This window comes from Sturnira hondurensis, unplaced genomic scaffold (genome assembly GCF_014824575.4).
Source record: "Sturnira hondurensis isolate 20B ecotype Veracruz unplaced genomic scaffold, ASM1482457v3 Scaffold0006829, whole genome shotgun sequence".
In the NCBI taxonomy this organism is placed as follows: domain Eukaryota; kingdom Metazoa; phylum Chordata; class Mammalia; order Chiroptera; family Phyllostomidae; genus Sturnira; species Sturnira hondurensis.
In genome coordinates, this window is record NW_028079460.1 from 29,447 (window position 1) to 52,427 (window position 22,981).

General features: G+C 45.5%; 1 protein-coding gene across 1 annotated transcript in view; it reads left to right on the forward strand.

Moving 5' to 3' along the window:
* GON4L (gon-4 like) overlaps positions 1–22,981 on the forward strand; it is a 39,970-nt gene that overhangs the window by 15,982 nt on the left and 1,007 nt on the right. Inside the window, exons 8-20 of the mRNA XM_037050544.1 lie at positions 10–160; positions 9,449–9,565; positions 10,148–11,848; positions 12,565–12,826; positions 13,336–13,520; positions 14,765–14,962; positions 16,630–16,773; positions 18,749–18,892; positions 18,989–19,108; positions 20,431–20,544; positions 21,274–21,484; positions 21,816–22,446; positions 22,534–22,636. Coding sequence (XP_036906439.1) covers positions 10–160; positions 9,449–9,565; positions 10,148–11,848; positions 12,565–12,826; positions 13,336–13,520; positions 14,765–14,962; positions 16,630–16,773; positions 18,749–18,892; positions 18,989–19,108; positions 20,431–20,544; positions 21,274–21,484; positions 21,816–22,446; positions 22,534–22,636 — 4,081 coding nt within the window. The remainder of the gene's footprint in view (positions 1–9; positions 161–9,448; positions 9,566–10,147; positions 11,849–12,564; positions 12,827–13,335; positions 13,521–14,764; positions 14,963–16,629; positions 16,774–18,748; positions 18,893–18,988; positions 19,109–20,430; positions 20,545–21,273; positions 21,485–21,815; positions 22,447–22,533; positions 22,637–22,981) is intronic.

Sequence of the window (22,981 nt, forward strand, 5' to 3'; positions counted from 1 at the left end):
CTTTCTCAGTTTGTTAGTTTTAGGACTGAAGCACTTTGAAGGGACTGAGTTTCCCAAGCCTCTAATCAGCAAGTACCTTCTGACTTGCAAGACTGCCCACCAGCTGACGGTGAGAATCAAGAACCGCAGCATGAACAGAGCACCTGACAACATCTTCAAAGTGAGTGTCCCCTGTGCACTCCACCTGGGGCTCGCTGATGAGCAGCCATTCTGTCTGCTTGTTAGTCTTGATGCCGGGAGGGATCTGCTACCTCTGGCCGAGTCCTTTCACCTGTGCGCTCAGTTCGTTGCCCTCTTGCCTTTACAGGGACATTGAACTGTTTTCCTCTGAAGTATCATCTTCTGATATGGATGTTCTTTCTCTTAAAATAAGATTAAGTCTTAAAATATCTCTTAAATCCATGTTTCCCTCCAGCCATTAATTCTCTCTTTCACTGTAACCTTTTTGAAAGAAAGGGTAGAAAACACTCCACTTACACTTTCTCCTTCACTCTTCGTATTCAGATATTTATATCAGAATTGTAAAGCATATACTTTAAAGAGGCAAGTAAATAGTTTAAAGAGTCAGATGGTTCTCTGAAGCTTTTTATGAAAAACAATACTTTTCTCTCTGTTTTCTGCTAAGCAAGGTTTTTTTGGGGGGTGGTGCACTTAAACTTCCATATGTAGGTAACATAGTTAATGCCACTAAATGTTTGGGATTTAGGCTTCACTTATTAAACTTTAAACTGGGACATCCAGCCAAGATGAAGGCGTAGGTAGACACAGAGTGCCTCCTCCCACAACCAAAATAAGGACAACAACAGTTTCAAAACAAAAACAACCAGAACTGACAGAAAATCAAACTATACAGTCCGACAACCAAAGAGTTAAGGAAACATTCATCCAGACAGGTAGCAGGGGCGGAGATGGGCGGCAGGGTGGTCTGGCAGAGAGGGGTTGCAACAAGACAGCAGATTGTGGAGGAACGCGGTGCACAAGGCAGCTGGCGGACCAGGTGGTCCCACATTTGCGCAAAGGTAAACCAGGCGAAACTGGGGAGCGAGACAGACCACGCAACCCAGGGTTCCAGCGCCAGGAAGTAGAGTCTCAAAACACCGATTGAAAACACTTCTGGGGTTTGAGGTGCTGCCATAGACTCCCAGCCGCACAGGAGAGTTTGCTGGGGAGACCCATAGGGTCCTAGAATGTACACAAGCCCACCCACCTAGGAATCAGCACCAGAAAGGCCCAATTTGCTTGTGGGTAATGGGGAAAGTGACTGAAAGCCAGCAGAGAGTAGAGCAAGCACCATTGTTCCCTCTCAGACCCCTCCCCCACATACAGCATCACAACCCAGCTATTGGGTTGCCCCACCCTGGTGAACACCTAAGGCTCCGCCCCTTACTACTTAACAGGTGTGTCAAGACAAAAAAAAATGACCCAAATGAAAGAACAGATCAAAGTTCCAGAAAAAAATACAATTAAGCCATGAAGAGATAGCCAGCCTATCATATGCACAGTTCAAAACACTGGTAATTAGGATGCTCATAGGATGCTCAGTTGGTTGAATTTGGTCGCAAATTAGATGAAAAAATGAAGGCTAGGCTAAGTGAAATACAGGAAAATGTACAGGGAACCAGTAGTGAGGGCAAGGAAACCGGGACTGAAATCAACAGTGTGGACCAGAAGGAAGAAACATCCAACCAGAACAGAATGAAGAAACAAGAATTCAAACAAATGAGGAGAGGCTTAGGAACCTCCAGGACATCTTTAAACATTGCAACATTCAAATTATAGGGATACCAGAAGGGGAAGAGGAAGAGGAACAAGTGGAAAACTCATTTGAACAAATAATAAAGGAGAACTTCCCCAATTTGCCAAAGGAAATAGACTTCCAGGAAGTCCAGGAAGCTCAGAGGGACCCAAAAAAGTGGGACCCAAGGAGGAACACACCAAGGCACATTATCATTACATTACCCAAGATTAAAATGAAGGAGAGAATCTTAAAAGCAGTAAGAGAAAAGGAGACAGTCACCTACAAAGGAGTTCCCATTAGACTGTCAGCAGATTTCTCAAAAGACACCTTACAGGCAAGAAGGGGCTGGAAAGAAGTATTCCAAGCCATGAAAGGCAAGGACCTACATCCAAGATTGCTCTGTCCAGCAAAGCTTTCATTTAAAATAGAAGGGCCTGGGCGACTTCCGCCAAGATGGAGGCATAGGTGGAAACACTGTGCCTTCTCCCACAACCAAGTTTGAATACAACAAAGGTTTAGTAAACAAAGACACAGCCAAAGAACAGAAAATTGAACTATATGGAAGTCCGACAACAACGAACTGTTCAACCTGACCGGTAAGAGGGGTGGAGCCAGCAGCAGAGCAGGATCAGGCAGGAAAGATCCCCAGACCCAGGCACACTGGCAGCGCAGGCCCGGCTGGGGTGCGGGGCAGACTGACCGAGGTCGCACATTCCCGCATAGTGAGACGGACTGCACAGGCCCTAGCAGGCGAACCCAGTGGTGGAGGGCTCACTGTGGTCGCACATTCGGGCTCAGGGAAACAAAGCGCACAGGTGGTGGTGGCAGCTGTGGCGGAGGCGGCAGACGGGACTGCCATTTCTCCTCTCTGACCCCGCCCCCACGTACAGCATCAAAACCCAGTGACTGAGTTGTCCTGCTCTGGTGAACACCTAGGGCTCCCATCCTGATACGTAACAGGCACGAACAGCCCAAAAGATGGCTCAAGAAGAACTCAAAGCCCCAGAGCCCATAACTCTAAGAGTCCAAGAGATTGCCAGCCTCTCAGAAGCACAGTTCAAAACACTGTTTATCAGGATGCTCACAGAACTGCTTGATTTTACTCACAAATTAGAGGAACATATGAAGGCTAAACTAATTGAAATGAAGGGAAATGCACAGAAACCAATAACGATGGAAAGGAAACTGGGACTCAAATCAATGGAGTGGACCAGAAGGAAGAACGAAACATCCAACCAGAAAAGAGTGAAGAAATGAGAATTCAAAAAAATGAGGAGAGGCTTAGGAACCTCCAGGACATCTTTAAATGTTCCAACATCCGGATTATAGGGGTACCAGAAGGGGGAAAGAAACAGCCATGAGTGGAAAACTTATTTGAACAAATAATAAAGGAGAACTTCCCCAGTCTGGCAAAGGAAATAGACTTCTAGGAAATCCAGGAAGCTCAGAGAGTCCCAAAGAAGTTGGACCCAAGAAGGAACACACCAAGGCACATCATCATTACATTAGCCAAGATTATAATGAAGGAGAGAACCCTAGAAGCAGCAAGAGATAAGGGGACAGTCACCTACAAAGGAGTTCCCATCAGACAGTCAGCAGATTTCTCAAAAGAGACCTTACAGGCAAGAAGGGGCTGGAAAGAAGTATTCCAGGTCATGAAATCCAAAGACCTACAGCCAAGATTGCTCTATCCAGCAAAACTTTCATTTAGAATGGAAGGGCAGATAAAGTGCTTCTCAGATAAGGTCAAGTTCAAGGAGTTCATCATCACCAAGCCCTTATTATATGAAATGCTAAAGGAACTTATCTAAGAAAAAGAAGATGAAAAATAGGAACAGTGAAAGGACAGCAAACTCACAGTTATTAACAACCACACCTAAAACAAAAACAAACCAAGAGGACAGCTTGATCAGGAGTGGAACCATAGAAATGAAGAACACATGGAGGGTTAGCAAGAGTGGAGTGGGAGGAGGAGAAGTGGGGAGAAGTTACAGAAAATAGCATAGACAGTAGGTAGAAAATAGATAGGGGGGAGGGCGAGAATAGTGGGGGAAATATAGAATCTAAAGAGCTTGAGACACGTGGTTATAAACTAAGGGGGGCGAGAATGGTGGGGGAGGGAGTGTTCAGGGTGGAGGGGAATGAAGGGGGGGAATAGAACAACTGTAATGGTATAATCAATAAAATATATATATTTTAAAAGTAAAATAAATAAAATAGAAGGGCCTGGCTAGTGTAGCTCAGTGGATTGAGCTCGGGCCTGCAAACCAGAAGATCGCAGTTTGATTCCCAGGGCACATGCCTGGGTTGCAGGCCAGTTCCCAGCAGGGGATGCACCAAAAGCAACCATTCATTGAAATAAATAATATAATATAATATAATATAATATAATATAATATAATATAATAAAGTAGAAGGGCAGATAAAGTGCTTCTCAGATAAGGTCAAGTTCAAGGAGTTCATCATCACCAAGCCCTTTTTATATGAAATATTAAAGGGACTTACCTAAGAAAAAAGATAAAAAATGTGTACAGTATAATGACAGCAAACTCACAATTATTAACAGTCACACCTAAACAAAAACAAACTAAGCAAACAACTGGAACAGGAGCAGAGCCACAGAAATGGAGATCACATGGAGGGTTAACAACAGGGGAGTGGGAGGAGGAGGAGAGAGGGAAGAAAGTACAGAAAATAAGTAGCGTAGACGGTAGGTAGAAAATAGATGGGGAGGGTTAGAATAGTACGGGAAATGTAGAATCTAAAGAACTTGTGACACATGGTCATGAACTAAAGCGGGGGAATGTGGGTGGGAGAAGGTGTGCAGGGTGGAGGGGAATGAAAGGGGGAAAATGGGACAATGTAATAGCATAATCACTAAAATATATTTAAATAAACAACTTTAAACTGGGGGATGAACTCCCCACACTCTCAGAACCTCACCAGAGACGTGCACATCTTGTGCCCTCCAGTTTCCTTGGGGTGTTTACATAATGGTAGTTGTCCCGTGCTGTTCAGCCTTTACAGTTTATTATACGCACTATGCAAATGTTCCTCATAGTTGAGCTGTGTAGTGTGTTCATGATTTAAACATTTTATTTCTCCTGTTGTTAATAATTGCATTTCCGAGGGGGGTGCTTGGTTTTATTTTGTATATATTACCAGTTCAACACTAAAGTTTACTTTAGTTTTATGCATCTCTTGTCAGTGTGTTCAAACATTTCAGGTATTCTGTCATTTTCTTCTTCCTAAAAAAATCTTCCCCCGAGCCCTCTGATGCTGTTCCACTCTAAACCTGTTGCTCTCTCAGTTTGCTGCAGTAATGTCTTTTTGGGCTTTTTCTTTACTGTCATGCTTGTGATTTTTTAAATTTTTTGCCTCTTACTTATGTTGGATCTTCTTATTTCCTGAATTGCATGCCTTTTTTGCTTTAGTTCTTTTTTTAGTGCACATCCTAGTAGCATTCTGAGGAAGAAGAGTCAGATTTTTACATTTAAATTGTCCATATCGCAGTGTGTGTGGATTGTACCAATGTCAGTTTCCTAGTTATGCTGTTGTACCAGATGCCTGTTTGTATACATAACTACTGTTACTGTGTGAGAGAAGTCGTCTTACTGTTGGGAGGAACTAGGTAAAGAGTACACAGACCTCTCTGTGCTGTTTTGATAATTACTTGTGAATCTATAATGATTCAAAATAAAAAGTTTAAAAATACCATTCTGTTCTATCCCTGGCTGGTGTGGCTCAGTGGATTGAGTGCTAGCCTTTGAACTGAAAGCTTGCCAGTTTGATTCTTGGTCAGGGCACGTGCCTGGGTTGTGGGCCAGGTCCCCAGTTGGGGATGTGCTAAAGGCAGCCGATCGATGTTTCACACATCAGTGTTTCTCTCCCTCTCTTTCTCCCTCCCCCCCACCCGCCGCAAACTAATGTCTTCTTTCTCCGCACAATGTTTTGAAAAGATTTATTTAATTACCTATTTTTAGAGAAAGGGGAACGGAGGGAGAAAGAGGGAGAGAAACATCAATATGTGGTTGCCTCTCACGCGCCCCCTACTGGGGACCGGGCCCACAACCCAGGCATGTGCTGTGGAATCGAACTAGCAACTTTCAGCTCACAGGCTGGCACTCAATCCACTGAGCCACAGCAGCCAGAACTAAAAAGTAAAGTCTTTAAAAAAATATTTTTTTTAAGTTTCTGTTCTGCTCACCTCCAGTGGTCCAGAATTCTAGGTTGGAAATCATTTTTATCAGGAAATTTTAATGGCTTTGCTCCATTTTCTTCTAATTTCTAGTGCTGGCAATTTAGATATTTGATTGTGTTTTTGACTCTTGAGTGTTTGTGTTTGAGTGATACCTGTTTCGCCCTCCCTATGGCAGCATGTGGGGTTTTTCCTCTTCTTTACCGTATTATCATTTCATGATAATGTGCCCTACTATGGGTCTAGTTTAATTACATGAGGGACTTGATAAACCTTACGTGGGAAACTCATGTTTTTCAGTACTGGGAAATGGACTTGATTTCTGCGAGGATGGTTTCTTCCCCTCCATTCCATCCATTCTCTGCACAGTGCCAAGTAGTCAGATGTTAGGCCTCTGAGGCTGGTCCTCTCGTCTTCTTTTTTTCCCACCACTTTGTCTTTATGTTGTATTTTCTGAGATAGTCAGCTTTTTCCTCCTAACCCTTCTCCCAAGTAGAGTTCTTGATTTCTTCTCACATTGGAAATTTCTAATAGCTTTTTTTGGTTCCTCGAATATTTGTAAATAGTGGATGGCAGAGGGACTGTAGGAAAGCCAGCGAGGAAGAAGGCTGGAGTTTTCTGTATTTGTTCGGCGTAGTGCCCTGCCCTCAGCTGTGCCTGATAGCCTCAGTCCAGAAGTCGTCTCTTCCAGCAGTGCTTCTGCTAGAGTGGGGATGGGGGGCTCTTACCCGGCCACACCCAGTGGGGGAGGGGGCTTGGGGTCTCACTTCCTCTTCAGCGGATTTAATCTGTCCTCTTCATCTTTACCTGGTTTTTGTTCTAGCTTTACCTTCCCTTACAGAGGTAGCTGGTGTCTTATCCTTTAGCCAGATTCTGGAATAAATTTAGTTGGCCATTAACTTTTCTCCACATGGGATTTGGTTTTCTTCATTCTCCTTTGTCAGTTACCATTTGTCCATCTGCTTTTTAGCTGTGAAAATTTTGTAGCTGTTACTCTTTTCTTTCATTCTCCTTCTTCTTGTAGGCTTTTACCCTTAAAAAAATTCCTTTTTGTTGTTTTCATGGGAACTCAAGAGCGCACAAAGACAGATGGGTGGTTTAAACTGCCCCTTTTGTCCTGGCTGGTGGGGCTCAGTTGGTTGGAGCATTGTCTGGTAAACCAAAGGGTTGTTGGTTTGATTCCTGGTCAGGGCATGTGCCTGGGTTGTGGGTTTGGCCCTCTGTCATGGTTTCTCTCTCTCCCCCACTTCACCTCCCCTCCCCATTCATCTCTCTCTGGAATCAATAAATATATCCTTGGGTGAGGATTAAAACCAAAACATAACTGCCTGTTTTAACAGGAAGTTTCTCCTTACCCCTTTAACCTATGAATGTTTGGATATTCCCTGGTTGGTCTGGCTCTGGATTGAGTGCTGGGCTGTGAACTATATATAGGGCCGACAGTTTGATTACCAGTCAGGTCACATGTCTAGGTTGCAGGCCAGGTCCTCAGCTGGAGGTGTGTGAGAGGCAACTGATAGGTGTATCTCTCATTGATGATTCTCTCCCTCCCTCTCTTTCCCCTTCACTTCTCCTCTCTAAAAATAAAGAAGTAAAATCTAAAAAAAAGGTGATATTATTTCTCAAATTTATCTCCCAGTTAGCTATCCATGGATACTTTTCTGCTCTTATCCTCTTAAATTTTCTAGTTGATTCTGTTACTCACTTGTTCCTTCTTTAAACTCCCTATTCACTTATCTTCTGTGATACCAGGACTCTTACCTCAGGCTGCTCCTTCATGAACTCTTCTTCCCTTGTTCTCCCCTTAAATGTTAGTGTTTCACAGTAAATTCAGGGTGTGGTCTCACCCACATTCATGACTTGTCCTATTGTCTGTCTGTCTCCTCATGTTTTTCTAATCTGTATCTTTTGTTTAGTTCTCTCCTGAGTCCCAGCTTAATGTAGCCAGCTGTCGAAAGGAATCCTTAACTTGGTGGCCTCACTGACTCCTCCAGTCGAACTTTCGTCTCTCCCGTGCCTGTGGCCTCCAGTTGTGCTGCTTTCACTGCTGCCGAGAACAGACTTTCCTCTGAGCTTACCCCTTCTGCGATTTGTGTGTGACACCCCTGTCTCGGTCCACAGAACTGGGAGTCGTCCTCAGTTCTTTCTGCTGGACCACTGCCGTGTCTGTCAGTCATCTCATCCTGAGCTTCTTGTCCTGCTTCCTGCTCTGCTGCCCACTGCCTTCGTTCAGGCCTTTGTTACACCTGGATGAGTGCGGTAGTTTTCAAACTGGTGTTTCTACTTCTGGCTCCATTTCTACATTCTCGTCCCTCACATCACTGCGATAGCCATCTCTGTCTTATCCTTTACAGTACAGTTCAGACTGCTTGGCATGGCTCAGAAGGCGCCCCCTGCCCACCTCTGACTTATCTTTGGAAGTTTCTCCACATTCTTTTGTTGTAGCCAGACCAGTCTTTTTGTGGTTCCTTAAACAAGTTCATGATTTGAATGTGAAGTGTACTCCGCCCTGCTTCACGTAGCAAACTCTGCTCTGGTAAGAGTCATCTATGCCAGTTGCACTTGCTTCAGAAAAATCTTTTTTTTTCAAGATTTTATTTATTTATCTTTAGTGGGGAAGGGAAGGAGAGAGGGAGAGAATATCAATGTACAGTTGCCTCTCGTGGGTCCCCTGCTGGGAACTGGCCTGCAACCCAGGCATGTGCCCTGACTGGGAATCGAACCACGATCGTCTGGTCTGCAGGCCCGTGCTCAATCCACCGACCTACACCAGCCAGGACCCAGAAAAATCTTTACTGTTCAAGTTTGAGTTGTATGTCATTTCTGGTATACATCTTTGTACTTTTTTACACAGAATATCATTTTTCAGTCTACTTTACTGTTTCTCCTGCTAGTCTATAAGCTCCTGAAGCGCAGAAATTGCTTCTTTTATTTGTATGCTCAGCGTGTAGCACAGTGCCCTGCACATAGAAGGCATTTGACAAGGGTTGAATGAATGGATGCTTATTGTCAGTGGATGCTTATTGAATGGATGCTTATTGACATTTAATCTTCCTCTTCACTCGTGCTTAAAATCTCTCTCAGTCTCTCTGTTCTTCTATCCCTTCCCTTCTAATGTCCTTTGCACCATTTTTTGCCTAAAAAGGAAGTTACCTTGTGTCCAGGATGAGGGTTAAGGCGCTGTCATTGCAGCTGTTGTGCAGGAGCAAATTTGAAGTAAGATTTCTCTGCCCATCTGTTTGCTCTTCTCTGTGACCTAACCTTTTCCTTTCCTGGTGACCAGAATGGGGATCATCAGTTAAATGGTATGAGTAGTTGTGAAGTCTTTATTAATTAGAGGTAGTTCGGTTTGAAGTGCAGAAGCACGCAGCATGTGCTGTTTCTATGCATGTGTGTGTGGGCGTGTGTTCGTTCGTGTCTCAGTCAAGCTACTCCCCACCACACCCTACAACCTGACAGAGGGCGATGTTTCTGAAAGGAATGGAAATCTCACTTTGTTTTTTGATGCTCAGTTTTATAAGAAGACCAAACAGCTGCCCATCTTAGGGAAGTGCTGTGAGGAAATCCAGCCACATCAGTGGAAGCCACCTATGGAGAGGGAAGAACACCGGCTTCCGTTCTGGTTAAAGGTAAGCTAGAGGCAGAAGGTCAGTGCAAGCATCAGGGCTGCCACATACCTCTTATACTTTAGTTGCAGAGGTAGGGCGTCTCATCCTTCTCATTCGTCCATCTCCTCCTCCTCCTTCCCACCAGGTGATGCTACAGTCTTTTTTTTTTTTTTTCATTGATTTTAGAAACAGAGAGAGAAAGAGAAAGAAATCTCAACTTGTTGTTCTACTTTTAATTGGTTGATTCTTGTATGTGCCCTAACCAGGGATATCTTGGCATATCGGGATAAAGCTCTAACCAACTGAGCTACCTGGCCAGGGCATTCTACAACCTTTCAAAAACAGTGGGTAAAGTGATAGTCTCCTATAGGAAATTCAGAGAAGAGTTTCTAGAGCACACAATTGGAATATAATCTTCATAGAAATTGGACAGGGTGCAGAAAACTCCTTCTTTAAAAGATTATCTTGAGACTATCCTGGAAAGGTCCCGAAAATCTAGAAATGCAAAATTTAATTCAATTTTGTTTTATTTATTTTCTTATTTTCTTATTTATTTACCAAATTCTGGCATGTGCTGGATCAGAGTGTTCTTGTTCTAAATAGGCCAGTCTGCCATCCATCCAGGAGGAGCTGCAGCGCATAGCTGATGGTGCCAGAGAGGCAGGAGATGTGACTGGAGCCCCAGAGATCAAGCCGGACCCAGACCTAGGAAAAGGCAGCTCAGAATTGGGGAGTGAGACTCCGTACCCACTGCTGTTACCTAAGGGTGTGGTCCTGAAACTGAAGCCAGTTGCCAACTGCTTCTCCAGGAAGGGCTGGAGACAGAAGCGGCCGTCAGCCCTGAAGCCCCTCCTTATCAGGCCCGGCCCCTGTCTGCAGCCTAACTCCAGTTCTGGGAAGATACCACTTAGGTCAACTCAGTCAGAAGCCCCTCCGAGCAAAACGGTGGTCCGGATTCCTCACACGATCCAGCCAGCCACCGTCTTACAGCCTGTACCAGCTGTCCCTCCACTGGGGGTTACTGGAGGCAATAGTTTTGAGTCCTCAACAGTTCTGCCTACCATACCCCCTGATTCCAGGACCAGCTTCCCTCCATGTGAGCCCCAGACCCTGCTGTCCTCTGCTCCTGTGCCCAAGATAATGCTGCCCTCACTTGCCCCTTCTAAGTTTCGAAAGCCATACGTAAAACGAAGAGGCCCAAAGAGAAAGGGGGCCAAGACCTCTCTCTGTTTGAAGTCTGTCCCCCTCATCAACTCTGCACCTGTCATCTTCACTGTTCCCGCCACCACTGTGAAGGTCGTGAGCCTTGGCAGTGGCTGCAACATGATTCAACCTGTCAATGCAACTGTGGCCCAGAGTTCTCAGACCCTTCCCATCACCACCCTGTTAGTTAACCCCACTTCCTTCCCCTGTACATTGAACCAGCCCCTTGTGGCTTCCTCCATCCCACCCTTAATTGTTTCTGGCAACTCTGTGAATCTTTCTGTACAGTCTACCCCTGAAGATAAGGCCCAAGTGAGTAGGGACATTGGTTGTCCTTTGGATGAAGGGAAGAATGCCTTTCAAGGCCTAGTACCCAAATTAGAACCCCAAGAGCTACCTCCTCTCTGTGCTACCATCTTCCCCAAAAAGGAGCACAGCCAAGAGCCCCCACCATCAGATAGAGTGGGCCAGGAGGAGCTGTCGGAGAACAGTGCCTATGTCTGGACCGTTGTGAAAACAGAGGAGGGGAGGCAAGTTGTGGAACCACTGCCCCAGGGCTTCCAGGAATCTCTCAGCTCTCCTGGAGATGTAGAGAAAATTGTCAAGGTGGAACCTAAAGATTGTGGGGAGGAGATTGCCAGGGGATGTCCAGAGCAGACCACTTGTGATGAAATCAAAGAAGAATACTCGGTGGAATTGGACACTGGCTCCCCTAGTGAGGAGTCAAGGGGTACAAGAGAAGCAAAGAAACAGGCGGTCTTACAAAAAGAGGAGGAGAGGAGTCAACCACCTGTAACACCTTCAGCTTCTCAAGAGCCTCCTGATGGAGGAAATTCAGGAGATGTGAGCAGAGAATCTCCAAAGAATGCTTCATCCTCCGCTCACCCTGAAATGGTGCTTAGCAGCCCCCCAGGGAAACCTGAAGACTTAGCCAGCATTGGCAGTCAGTCAGTGGAGACCCCGGCTGGGCTGGAAACTGGAGGAGAGAAGGAGGGGCCGGAGGAGGAGGAAGAAGAGGACTTTGACGACCTTACCCAGGATGAGGAAGATGAGATGTCATCAGCTTCTGAGGAGTCTGTGCTCTCTGTCCCAGAACTCCAGGTGAGAGTTGGAATATTCTAATTTATTTTGTGGATTCAGTAATATATTTAATTTATCGATAAGCCACCTGCTTGCTTGCTGCACTATAGATACTTATAAAATCATTTTTATTTGACTTTTTAAAAAATATTTTATTTATTTTTAGAGAGAGGGGGAGGGAAGGAGAAAGAGTGGGAGAGAAACATCAGTGTGTGGTTGCCTTTCATGTGTCCCCTCCTGGGGACCTGGCCTGCAACCCAGGCATGTGCCCTGAATGGGAATCAGACCGGTGACCCTTTGCTTCACAGGCCTGCACTCAGTCCACTGAGCTACACTGACTTATTTGACTTTTGAATGCATTATAGGACAAAATTTTGGGTTTGAGGTGAGAGAGGAGGGGAAGGGTGAAATTGACTTGCTATATTTGACTTAAATGCATGTAAATGTTAAATTGAATCACTTAAGCACAATTTAAATGCCTAAAAAATAGATTGTAAGTGTGGACTGTGGCAAAGAAAAATTGTCTTCAGGGTAGAGGGTACCTTTCCAAACACATCCCAGCTACCCCTGTGACTCCGTAACAGAGAACCAGGCTTGGACAACTGTGGTGCCTGCCCGCCCCCGACACACACACTTCACCTGATCACCCTCATTTCCTCTTGAAAAACTCTGTTCAGTCACATGGTGAGACATTACCAGCCCTTATGATCACTCTTCGGTGGGGGGCGGGTTTGCAGGAAACAATGGAGAAACTGACTTGGCTCGCATCAGAAAGGCGCATGAGTCAGGAGGGTGAGTCTGAGGAAGAGAACTCTCAGGAAGAGAACTCTGAGCCCGAAGAAGAGGAGGAAGAAGAAGCAGAAACAGAAGGAATGGAAAGCCTGCAAAAAGAGGATGGAATGACAGATGAAGCTGTAGGAGACCCCGCTGAGAAACCTCCTACCACCTTTGCTTCGCCCCAGACTGCTCCAGAAGTGGAGCCCAGTAGGACTCCACCAGGTAAGTCTGGCAAGCCTCTAGGAGGGGCAGATCTCAGTTGCCCTCACTATCTACAGGACATGTGCAGAGTGACTAGCTTGTTAATCAGGTGACAAGTTTTCAGAACTCCTCTGGAGTGCCCCTGCCACCTCCCTTCCCCCAAACAGGTGTTCAACTTGGTGCCTTTACAAAGAAGAAATGCCATCTAAGTTTTTATACTGGTTCTTAATTTATTTATCATGCATGAGGCTAAAAGCTGTGTTTATTTCAGAAAACTCTGCTTGCTCCTCACCTAGACATAGTCTCTTGAGAGCCCAACATAAGGCCACACTCACTCTTGAGACTGCTGACTCTGCACAGAACTGCCCTGATGGAGTCAGGCATGCCTCTTACACCACTCTCCCAGCAGCTTTCGTCCTGAGTTGAACCATACCATTGCAAGGGTTTGGATGGGGTGGGTGCGTGTGGTCGGATGGGAAGAGCATGGCTTGCAGAGAGGAAGAAACAGTCTTTTTTACATGTACTCTCAGGAGAGAGCATCAAAGCTGCTGGAAAGGGCCGGAGTAATCATCGAGTTCGGAACAAGCGGGGCAGTCGGGCCCGGGCCAGCAAGGATACATCCAAGCTGCTGTTGCTGTATGATGAGAACATTCTCGAGAGGGATCCACTCAGGGAGCAAAAGGATTTGGCCTTTGCTCAGGCTTATCTGACCAGGGTAGGCAAATGCTGCTTCCTGTTACCTCTATTCCATCTGAATGAGGCTACTTCTCCTATAAGGGAGGTATTTTTTAAATTAAGTCTGGTGCTGGCTGCTGTGGCTCAGTGGATTGAGCACTGGCTTGCAAACCAAAAGGTTGCTGGTTCAATTCCCAGTCAAGACACATGCCTGAGTTGTGGGCCAAATCACACATCAGTGTTTCTCTCTTTCTCTTTCTCTCTCCCTTCCCGAACTCTTTCTAAAATCTCTGCCTTTTTTCTGTGTGAGAGAACCACAAGGAGACAGAATTCAGTCTCATAAACAGGTTTATTATACCTTAGTACCTTAGCATCCCTCTTCTGTTGCCCAGAAATTGGGGAAAGATGATACCACTGTCCATCATCAGTAGAGGTTGTGACTTCACTGAGTCAGGCTAAAATAAGGACCTTTACTGTGCTCTTGTCTTGTGAAGAAAGACCTTCGGTACACTGCCGGAGAGAAGCGCCTCGATCTCCACAGATGTGAACCAGCATGAACCAACCTGTTCCCCTGAGGTGTCCTGGGTAGCCCTCTTGTTCTTTTGCTAACCACTTGGTTCCTTTATCCTCTAAGCAAAGTAGAGTGCTAGCAGTGATAGTCATGGATTTTTCTTGTCTCCTAATATTTTACTAACAATCCTAATTTTTGTATTATTTATACTCAGATGATACCATGCTGAAGTACATGTATGGAATACTTTTTTAAAAATATATTTTTAAAGATTTTATTTATTTATCTTTAGAGAGGAAAGAAGGAGAGAAGGAGAGAAACATCAGTGTATGGTTGCCTCTCGTGAGACCCCTGCTGGGAACTGGCCCGCAACCCAGGCATGTGCCCTGACTGGGACTCGAACCGCGATCGTGTGGTTCGCAGGCCTGTGCTCAATCCACTGAGCTACACCAGCCAGGGCTGTATGGAATACTTCTTATCTATTTCAATACAGAGCTAAAATCAGAAAAGACAAGTTAGGGTCGTAAGCTAGAACCAAGCTTACCTGGCTTTGTGGGGAGGGCTGTAGCCCCTAGAGAATGAAGGCTTTTCAGTTGTCCTCTACCAGAAAAGATGCTGCGCCTTTCTTGTGGTCTTCCATCAACATTCGGGCCTTAGAGCCTGTCAGAGGAGGGACAATTCTTAGAGCTCTCTCCTGGTCATTGCTAGGTACTGCTGGTTTTTTCTGGCAACCCAAAGAAAGGGTACTGGTGATTGAAAGTCTTCCTGTACAGGTACGAGAGGCCTTGCAACATATTCCTGGCAAGTATGAGGACTTCCTTCAGGTTATCTATGAATTCGAGTCAAATACTCAGAGGCAGACGGCTGTGGATCTCTACAAAAGCCTGCAAATTCTACTCCAAGACTGGCCTCAACTCTTGAAGGACTTTGCTGCTTTCCTGTTGCCTGAGCAAGCTCTGGCGTGTGGATTAGTGAGTAGATGGGCAAAGACAGCACACTGGGATTCCTGGGTCAGAGTGAAACGAGGTTTGAATGGAGTTGATTAACATTTTCCCAGTCTCCCGACTGCTTCCCGTTAGATGGCTTTCTCCTCGCCACCTCCTTTTCAAAGGATAATCTTCCAACTTCATCCTCCCATTTTTAAAAAACTTTTATTTTTATAAATTTTTATTTATTTATCTTTAGAGGGAAAGGGAAGGAAAGAGGGAGAGAAATATCAATGTATGGTTGCTTTTCATACATCCCCTGCTGGGAACTGGCCTGCAACCCAGGCATGTGCCCTGACTGGGAATCGAACCGTGGTTGTGTGGTTCTCAGGCTGGCGCTCAGTCCACTGAGCGACACCAGCCAGGACTCTTCCATTTTCTTTACATGAGGAATGGAGGGCTTTATACACTTGCTGTGAAGACCTCAGTTAAATCATATGCCCTTTACTCCTCATCATTATGAAACAGACATTCTTTGATCAAGTATTTAATGAATGCCTACTATGTGTCAGGCAAAGTCCTAGGCATTAGGAATATAATAGTTATAAAAGATTAAAATCCTTGCCCTTTCCCTGATCAGTGTGGCTCGATTGGTTGGTCATCATCCCACAAAGCAAAAGGTCACCATACCTGGGTTGCAGGTTGGGACATGTACAAGAGGCAGCCAGTCGATGCTTCTCTCTCACATCAATGTTTCTCTCCCCCCTTTTCTCCCTCCCTTCCCCTCTCTCTAAAGATAAATAAAATTTAAAATAGAAGATGTTTTTTAAAAAAATCTTGCCCTCATGGAGTTTATATTCTCATGGGGAAAGTCAGGTGATAGACCGCAAAATGTATATACAGGGTGTGGCAAAAGTAGGTGTACAGTTGTAAGTATACAAAACAGTTTCTTATTTATTAGTTACTGTATTATGTTCTGTATGAACAACTATGAATCTGTTTTTATCCCACCCTCATATTATAAAAATTATAAAATATATATAAATAGTATATAGTATATAATGCTTTATAGTGATGATGCTCTATAGAAAAGTACAGTAGGAAGCAGAAATAGAGTAATAGGTAAATGGGTGAGGGTTGGAGTGTTGCAATTTTATACATGATGAGTTGGGCGGGCCACTGTGGTGGCCCTGAGGTGGCGTTTGAAATGTTGGAGGGTAAGTATCTGAATATGAGCGTTATCCCAGTAGTTCTGGGGTCTTTGTCATGAGAGTAAAGGATATAACAAGATTGTTCTGATAATCTTAAGGCAGTTAAATGATAACAGAATGATTGTGCATATCATGCAGAGCTTCCTGTATTATTTTGAGGATCAAATGAATGTTTATGTGAAAATTCTTTGTAAACTGAATGCTACGTCTCTTTGAGTATCTGGTTTCACAATCATGAAACGATAAACGACTTTTGAATCATTTATTGACATATGCACATCTCTTGAATCTTTCTTTCATACCTTAGTTATCTTGAATTAGTAGACCTCAGAAACCTGAGGTGGATAAATGCTGGCAGTCTTACAAAAGATCACACAGTTGTAAACTAGAGCCCTGTCATCTCCCTGTGCCCCCAGCCCATTTTTTTTCTTTGTTGTTATGCCCAGGTCCTGCTCTAGCTCTATATGTGACTCCTCTTTTGCCCTCTTTTCACTCTGGTAGTTTGAGGAGCAGCAGGCTTTTGAGAAGAGTCGCAAGTTTCTCCGGCAGCTGGAGATTTGCTTTGCAGAGAACCCCTCGCACCACCAGAAGATTATAAAGGTCCTCCAAAGCTGTGCAGACTGCCTGCCCCAGGAGATCGCTGAGGTAGTTTTTCCTGTTCGACTTCCTTTCCTTTGTCATCCGGGCCTTAGCCCTCCTTCCCTCCTGCCTTTGCCTAACCTAGGCTATACCCTTTTGCTTCTGAGGGAGCATGCACTTCCTGGAGGGGATGGACTTTTTAAGCTTGAAGCACAAAACACTGGAGTAGGGACTGGTTGCCACCTGGAGCCATATCCTGACTTTACAGGCTTAGGAATGCCATCTGTGTCCTGGAAGGGAAAATTTCAAGGAAGAGGGTGATGGGTCTTGGGAGAAGCTTGGCCCCTTGCTATGCTTGGGTTATGCTGGAGATCAGTATGGCAGGTTAGAGAGTGTTTTTACTAGGAATCAGAACTTACTGTTTTGGCCCTGGCTGGTGTGGCTCGGTGGATTGAGCACTGGCCTGCCAACCAAAGGGTCACTGGTTCGATTCCCAGTCAGGGAACATGCCTGGGTTCCTGGCCAAGTCAGGTCCCCAGTAGGGTGCGCCATGAGAAGCAACCACACATTGATGTTTTTCTCCCTCTTTCTCCCTCCCTTCCCCTCTGTCTAAAATAAATAAATAAATAAATTTTAAAAAACCTTATTGTTTTGTTTGTTAGTTTGTGTTAAAGATTTAATTTATTTATTTGTAGAGAGAGGATAAGGGAGGGAGGGAGAGAGGGCAAGAAACATGGATTAGTTGCCTTCCATGTCCCAGCTAGGGACCAAAGCCAGCAACCCAGGCATGTGCCCTGACCAAACTGGAGTCAAACCTTTCACTTCGTGGGATGAACCCATCCAGAAGGCTGTTTGGTTTTTTACATTTTACATTCATTCATTCATTCACTCACTTATTGTCCTCACTCAAGGTCATGCTTATTGATTTTTTCAGAAAGGGGTAGGGAAGAAGAGAGAGAAGGAGAGAAACATTGATGTGAGAAACATTGATCAGCTGCCTCTTGTATGTGCCCTGACCAGGGACCAAACCTACAACCTAGACATTTGTCCTGACTAGGAATGGAGCCCACCGCGTGGGTGCTGTCCCATAAGGGACAGCACTCCAACCAATTGAGCCACATCCCTCAGGGCCAGACTATTGTTAACACTCCTCCTGTGAAGGCAAGTAAAGAGGGAGAGGAAGTTAAAGAATTCTGTCCTGGCTGGTATAGCTCAGTGGATTGAGCACGGGCCTGCGAACCAGAGGATCGCGGTTCGATTCCCAGTCAGGGCACATGCCTGGGTTGCAGGCCACTCCCTGGCAGGGGACACACGATACATTGTGTGTCCTCAGCAGAGGCAACCATACATTGATATTTCTCTCCCTCTCTCCTTCCCTTCCCCTCTAAAGATAAATAAATAAAATATTTAAAAAAAAAAAAAAAGAATTCTTAGCTGTTGGCTCTGGCTGGTTGTGGCTCAGTGGATTGAGTGCCAGCCTGTTAACCCAAAAGGTTGTGTGTTAGATTCCTTGTCAGGGCACATGCCTGGGTTGTGGGCCAGGTTCCCAGTGGGGGATGTGTGAGAGGCAACCACACATGGATGTTTCTCTCCCTCTTTTTCTCCTTCCTCTCCCTTCTCTCTAAAAGTAAATACAATTTTTAAAAATAAGAAAGAATTCTTAGATATCAGCCCTGAATGGTGTGCTTCAATGCATGGGCGTTGTTCTGTAAACTGAAGGGTCACCAGTTCGATTCCTGGGCAGAGCCACACCTGGATTGCAGGCCAGGTCCCTGGTTCGGGGCATGCAAGAGGCAACTGATAGATGTTTCTCTCCCACACTGATGTTTCTTTCCCTGTCTTTCTCCCCCCTTCCTTTCTCTCTAAAAATAAATAAATAAAATCTTTAAAAAAAAAAAAGAATTCTTAGCCCTCAAGGAGAATCTCCTGTGTTTCTCCCAGTTGACTAGGAAAGTGGAACTTTGAAGTATATGAGATTGGTTTGGAATTTGGCCTAGAGAGGCTCTCTAGGCTTCATCTTTCCCTCTACAACTCTTTGTAGCTCAAGACACAGATGTGGCATCTCCTCAAGGGCCATGACCATCTGCAGGATGAGTTCTCCATCTTCTTTGACCATCTGCGCCCAGCAGCTAGCCGGATGGGTGACTTTGAAGAGATCCATTGGACTGAAGAGAAAGAGTACGAGGTACAGCCTGAGGCTGCAGTAGGGTTGGGAGGGGAGGAGGCCTCGTGTAGGAGGGAGGACCTGCCCAGAGCCTCAGTGGCACTGTCTTCTCCCCAGTTTGATGGCTTTGAAGAAGTGGCCCTGCCGGATGTGGAGGAAGAAGAGGAACCTCCCAAGATACCCACAGCCTCAAAGAACAAAAGAAGAAAGGAGATTGGGGTCCACAGTCATGATAAGGTACACCAGATTGTTGGAGATTGTCCATTTTTCATGAATCAAGCCTTAAGTTTCTGCCTAAGTGTTTCTCTGGCTTAGTGTGGGGCAGAGCGTCTGGGACCTGAGGCTGCAGTGGGCCTGCGGAGCCCACAGGCAGAGCAGTGCACCTGCCTAACAGGCGCCACTCCCAAGGGCCTCTTTCGAAGGATCTGTATCCCGTTTTCTTTCTAGCTCAGAGCTATTTCTCTTGCCCTTGGGTCTTAACATCTTCTGTTCATGTGAAGAAATAGAAACAAGATTCCCCATTTTAATAATAATGGTAAGGGCTAGAACTTAGGTGTGTTACAAAATATCACGTATCTCTTGAAAGTATTTTACATGGATTATTCACTCATTTAATTCTCACAATAATCGTATGAAGAGATTGCTCTTATTTGCATTTTACAGAAGAGGAAACAAGTTCAGAGAGAGGCCATTGCCAGTGTCTCATATTCAATAAGTGGCAGTGCTAAGATCTGAACCCAGGTAATCTGTCTCCAGAGTCTGCTCGTATTCATTGCTCTTTCCTGCACTTCAGGAAGTAGCATTTTTAATCCATGGCCCTGTACTCCATGCCTTTTACTATTTCTTAGAGAAAAACTGCTTAATAGCTGAATGACCTTGGGCAATTTATTTGTTTCTTCATCATCGATGGGAATAATAATGGTACTTACGTCTTGCGTTCATTAAACAGAGAGTATCATTGAATGAGCCTTCTATATGTACAAAGTCCTTTGTCAAGGGGATTGGGGGAGGGGAGAGAGCTCAGGGCACAGGGAGACAGAAACAAAGACCGATGAGTAGACGTATCTCATGGCGGAGCTCTAGTGATTTCACCTCAGGTTATATTTGACTTAAATATGACTTGAAACACCTGGGCAACTAGGACATGTCATTTTTTGTAGTCATTTAAGGATCGTGTAAGGGATTCATAATAGACTTTAGTCAGGTTTGAGTGGTGATTTCCTCTGGTAATGTGAAGAGATGGTGTTTATTAAAGAGGAAAGGCCCTGGCCAGGTGGTTCGGTTAGAGCATCATCCTGTTCACCAAAAGGTTGCGGGTTCAGTCTCTGGTTGGTGCACCTGTGGAAGGCAGCCCATCTCTCTCTTTCTCTCCCTCTCTCCTTCTCTCCCTCCCTTTCTCCCTCTCTTCCCCTCTCTCCCTTCCTTCCTCCCCTTACCTCCTTTCTCTCTAAAAAAAAAAAAAGACAGAAAGGATGGAGTTAGGGGGTTAAGGGGTAGGCTGAGCTTTCTCTCTTAGTACCAAAATGCTTGGCAGCCAACCAAGCCCAGGTATCTTCTAGGAAGCTGAGTGGCCAGATGGTGCCAAAGACTGTGCCTGTTCGTGCCGTGAAGGGGGTCCTGACTGCAGACTGAAGAAGAGCAAAAGAAGAAACTGTGGCCACTGCAGCAGCAAGGTGAGGGGGGAAACTGGCCCCAAAGGGAGGCAGAGCTGCTGCCCTAGGTCAGCCTCCAGGTTGCCTGACTGGTCAGGGTGTTGTGCACTACCACAGATGTGTGCCTTGCACACATACATAGAATACAAATACAATCTTTTAAAAATTGCCTTGGTCAGTGTGGCTCAGTTGGTAGGAGCATCATCCCATAACCAGAGTTGTGTGTTCAATTCCTGGTCAGGGCACACACCCAGACTGGAAGTCAGATTCCAGGTCTGGGGTGTGTACAGGAGGCAACCAGTCAAGGTTCCCCTTTCATGTCAGTGTTTCTCTCTCTTTCCCTTCCCCTGTCCCCTCTTCTTTGTCTAAAAGTAATGAAGATGTCCTTAGGTGTGGATAAAATAAAAATAAAGCTGTATCATGGATTTTGCTTTTTAAAGAGAATCCTGTTGGTAAAGCTTTCAGAGTTGGGAAAAAAATCAACCAGTTCAAATATTTTCTTCTTAGAATTTTTTTTTTTTAATGAAGTAAACCTCTGGAAAACAGATGCTAAAGGTGATACTGGTTCTCTATGGTAGGGTTGGTTGGCTTAAAAAATTCAGTCCTTAGGTAAAGGAATGGTTGAATCCAGTATTCTGTTTGGGCATTTTAAATCCTTGGAATAGGCATGCATCTTGATTAACTTGCTGAGCATTACAGCGGGGAGACACAGGAAATAGAAATCTTTCACCCACAATGCCATCTCTGCAGGTCTGCGACAGCAAATCCTACAAGAGCAAGGAGCCGCATGAGTTTGGGGGTGGCAGCCCCCAACAGGAGGCCAGTCCTGTGCTTGGTGCAAAGGAAGCTCGGCAGGGCAAGGACGTGATGGAGGAGGAAGCTCCAGAGGAACGGGAAACCACTGAGGCCACCCAGGGCAGGACAGGCCGGAGCACCCGAAAAGGAGAGATGCCTGTTCCAGGTGAGTGATCGGGCTGCCCACCCGGCCTTTCTCCGTTGATTTCTGTCTTACTCTCACAGGCTTTGGACCTGTATAAGTAACATTCTTTTCAAGAATGGACTACCATCTTTCTTACTACTAAGCCAATAGGAAACCCTTCTCCTATCCAGCCTTCTCTCCTGTGGCCTCAGCCCTCTTACTTATATAAGTGACTTGAGCTCCAACCCCCACCTCAGTCTTGGATTAGAATTGTGTCACAGTAGCTCGCCAGTGTGACCCGGTGGTAATTTGTAGCCTTAGGTGCATCACAGCCCCGTTAGTACCCTTAAATCTTTGTTTTCCTCCTATGCAGGATTAGCAGTGGGAGGCACTTTGCTGTCCCCTCAAGAACGGACTCTTGCAGAACCACAGCTCCTTCTAGATGGCCAACTGCCCTGCTTGCCAGAGATTCCTCAGCTTCCCTCCAAAACTGGAGCTGAACCAGCCACCACTGGGATGAAGCAGGCTGGCCCTGAGGTTCTCTCCCGCCCTGAGGCATCCCTCAGGCTTCAGAATGAGGGCAAGGACCATAAGGCAGTGGGTGACTTGGAGGCTTCCATGCTGGTCTTCGATGCTTCAGAAGCTCAGAAATGGCCTGGAACTGTTGAACCTTCTGTTCCCTTTCTGAATCCTATTTCCTCAAGGACCAGAGATTTAGGGAGAAGACAGGTGTCTGGGAAACCAGATACTCAGGAGAGCTGGCAACCTTCAGGCAAAGCTGGGGTGAAGACATCAGACGAGAAGTCCCTTGCCCATGAATTTTCATCAGGAATTGATGCCCCAGAGACTTCTCCCAAAACCCCTAAAGGAGGTTTAACTAAAGACAGTGAAATACAGAGCAAGGGTCCAGAGGGGGAGCCGCAGCCAAAGGCCACAGAAGTCACAGTGTGTGCAAACAACAGCAAGGTCAGCTCCACTGGGGAAAAGGTGGTCCTGTGGACAAGGTAGGTAGGGGTGGGTGTGTGTTTGAAAAGCACATAGCCCATACCCATGTTACTGATTTAGGATTAATCATGATATATTGATTACAGGGAAGCTGACCGTGTGATTCTCACCATGTGCCAGGAGAAAGGAGCACAGCCCCAGACTTTTCGCAACATCTCCCAGCAGCTAGGAAATAAGACCCCTACTGAGGTGAGTGGAGGAGCCCTGCTAAAGTTTCCAGCTGAAGAGGAACAAAGGAGAGGGCCTGGCAAGGGCTGTCCAACCAAGAGAGGACATCAGTGGGTTGTTGTAAAGGTCTGCCTTGAGGAAGGACTGACCTGCCGGGGTGTTTCGTGGTGGTTCTAGAAGAGAAAGGGCATTGGCTGTTGAGGTGGAAGCCCCAGAGGTTCCATTCTAGCTTTGGTTTAGGACAGCCCTTACCCTGAGTTTCCTTGTCTATAAGGAGGACATACCCTGGCAAGCTTCCTGTGTGGGACAAATAAGATTGTCCAATAAGTATTATAAATAATACTTATTGTTAAAGTTACTGACTCA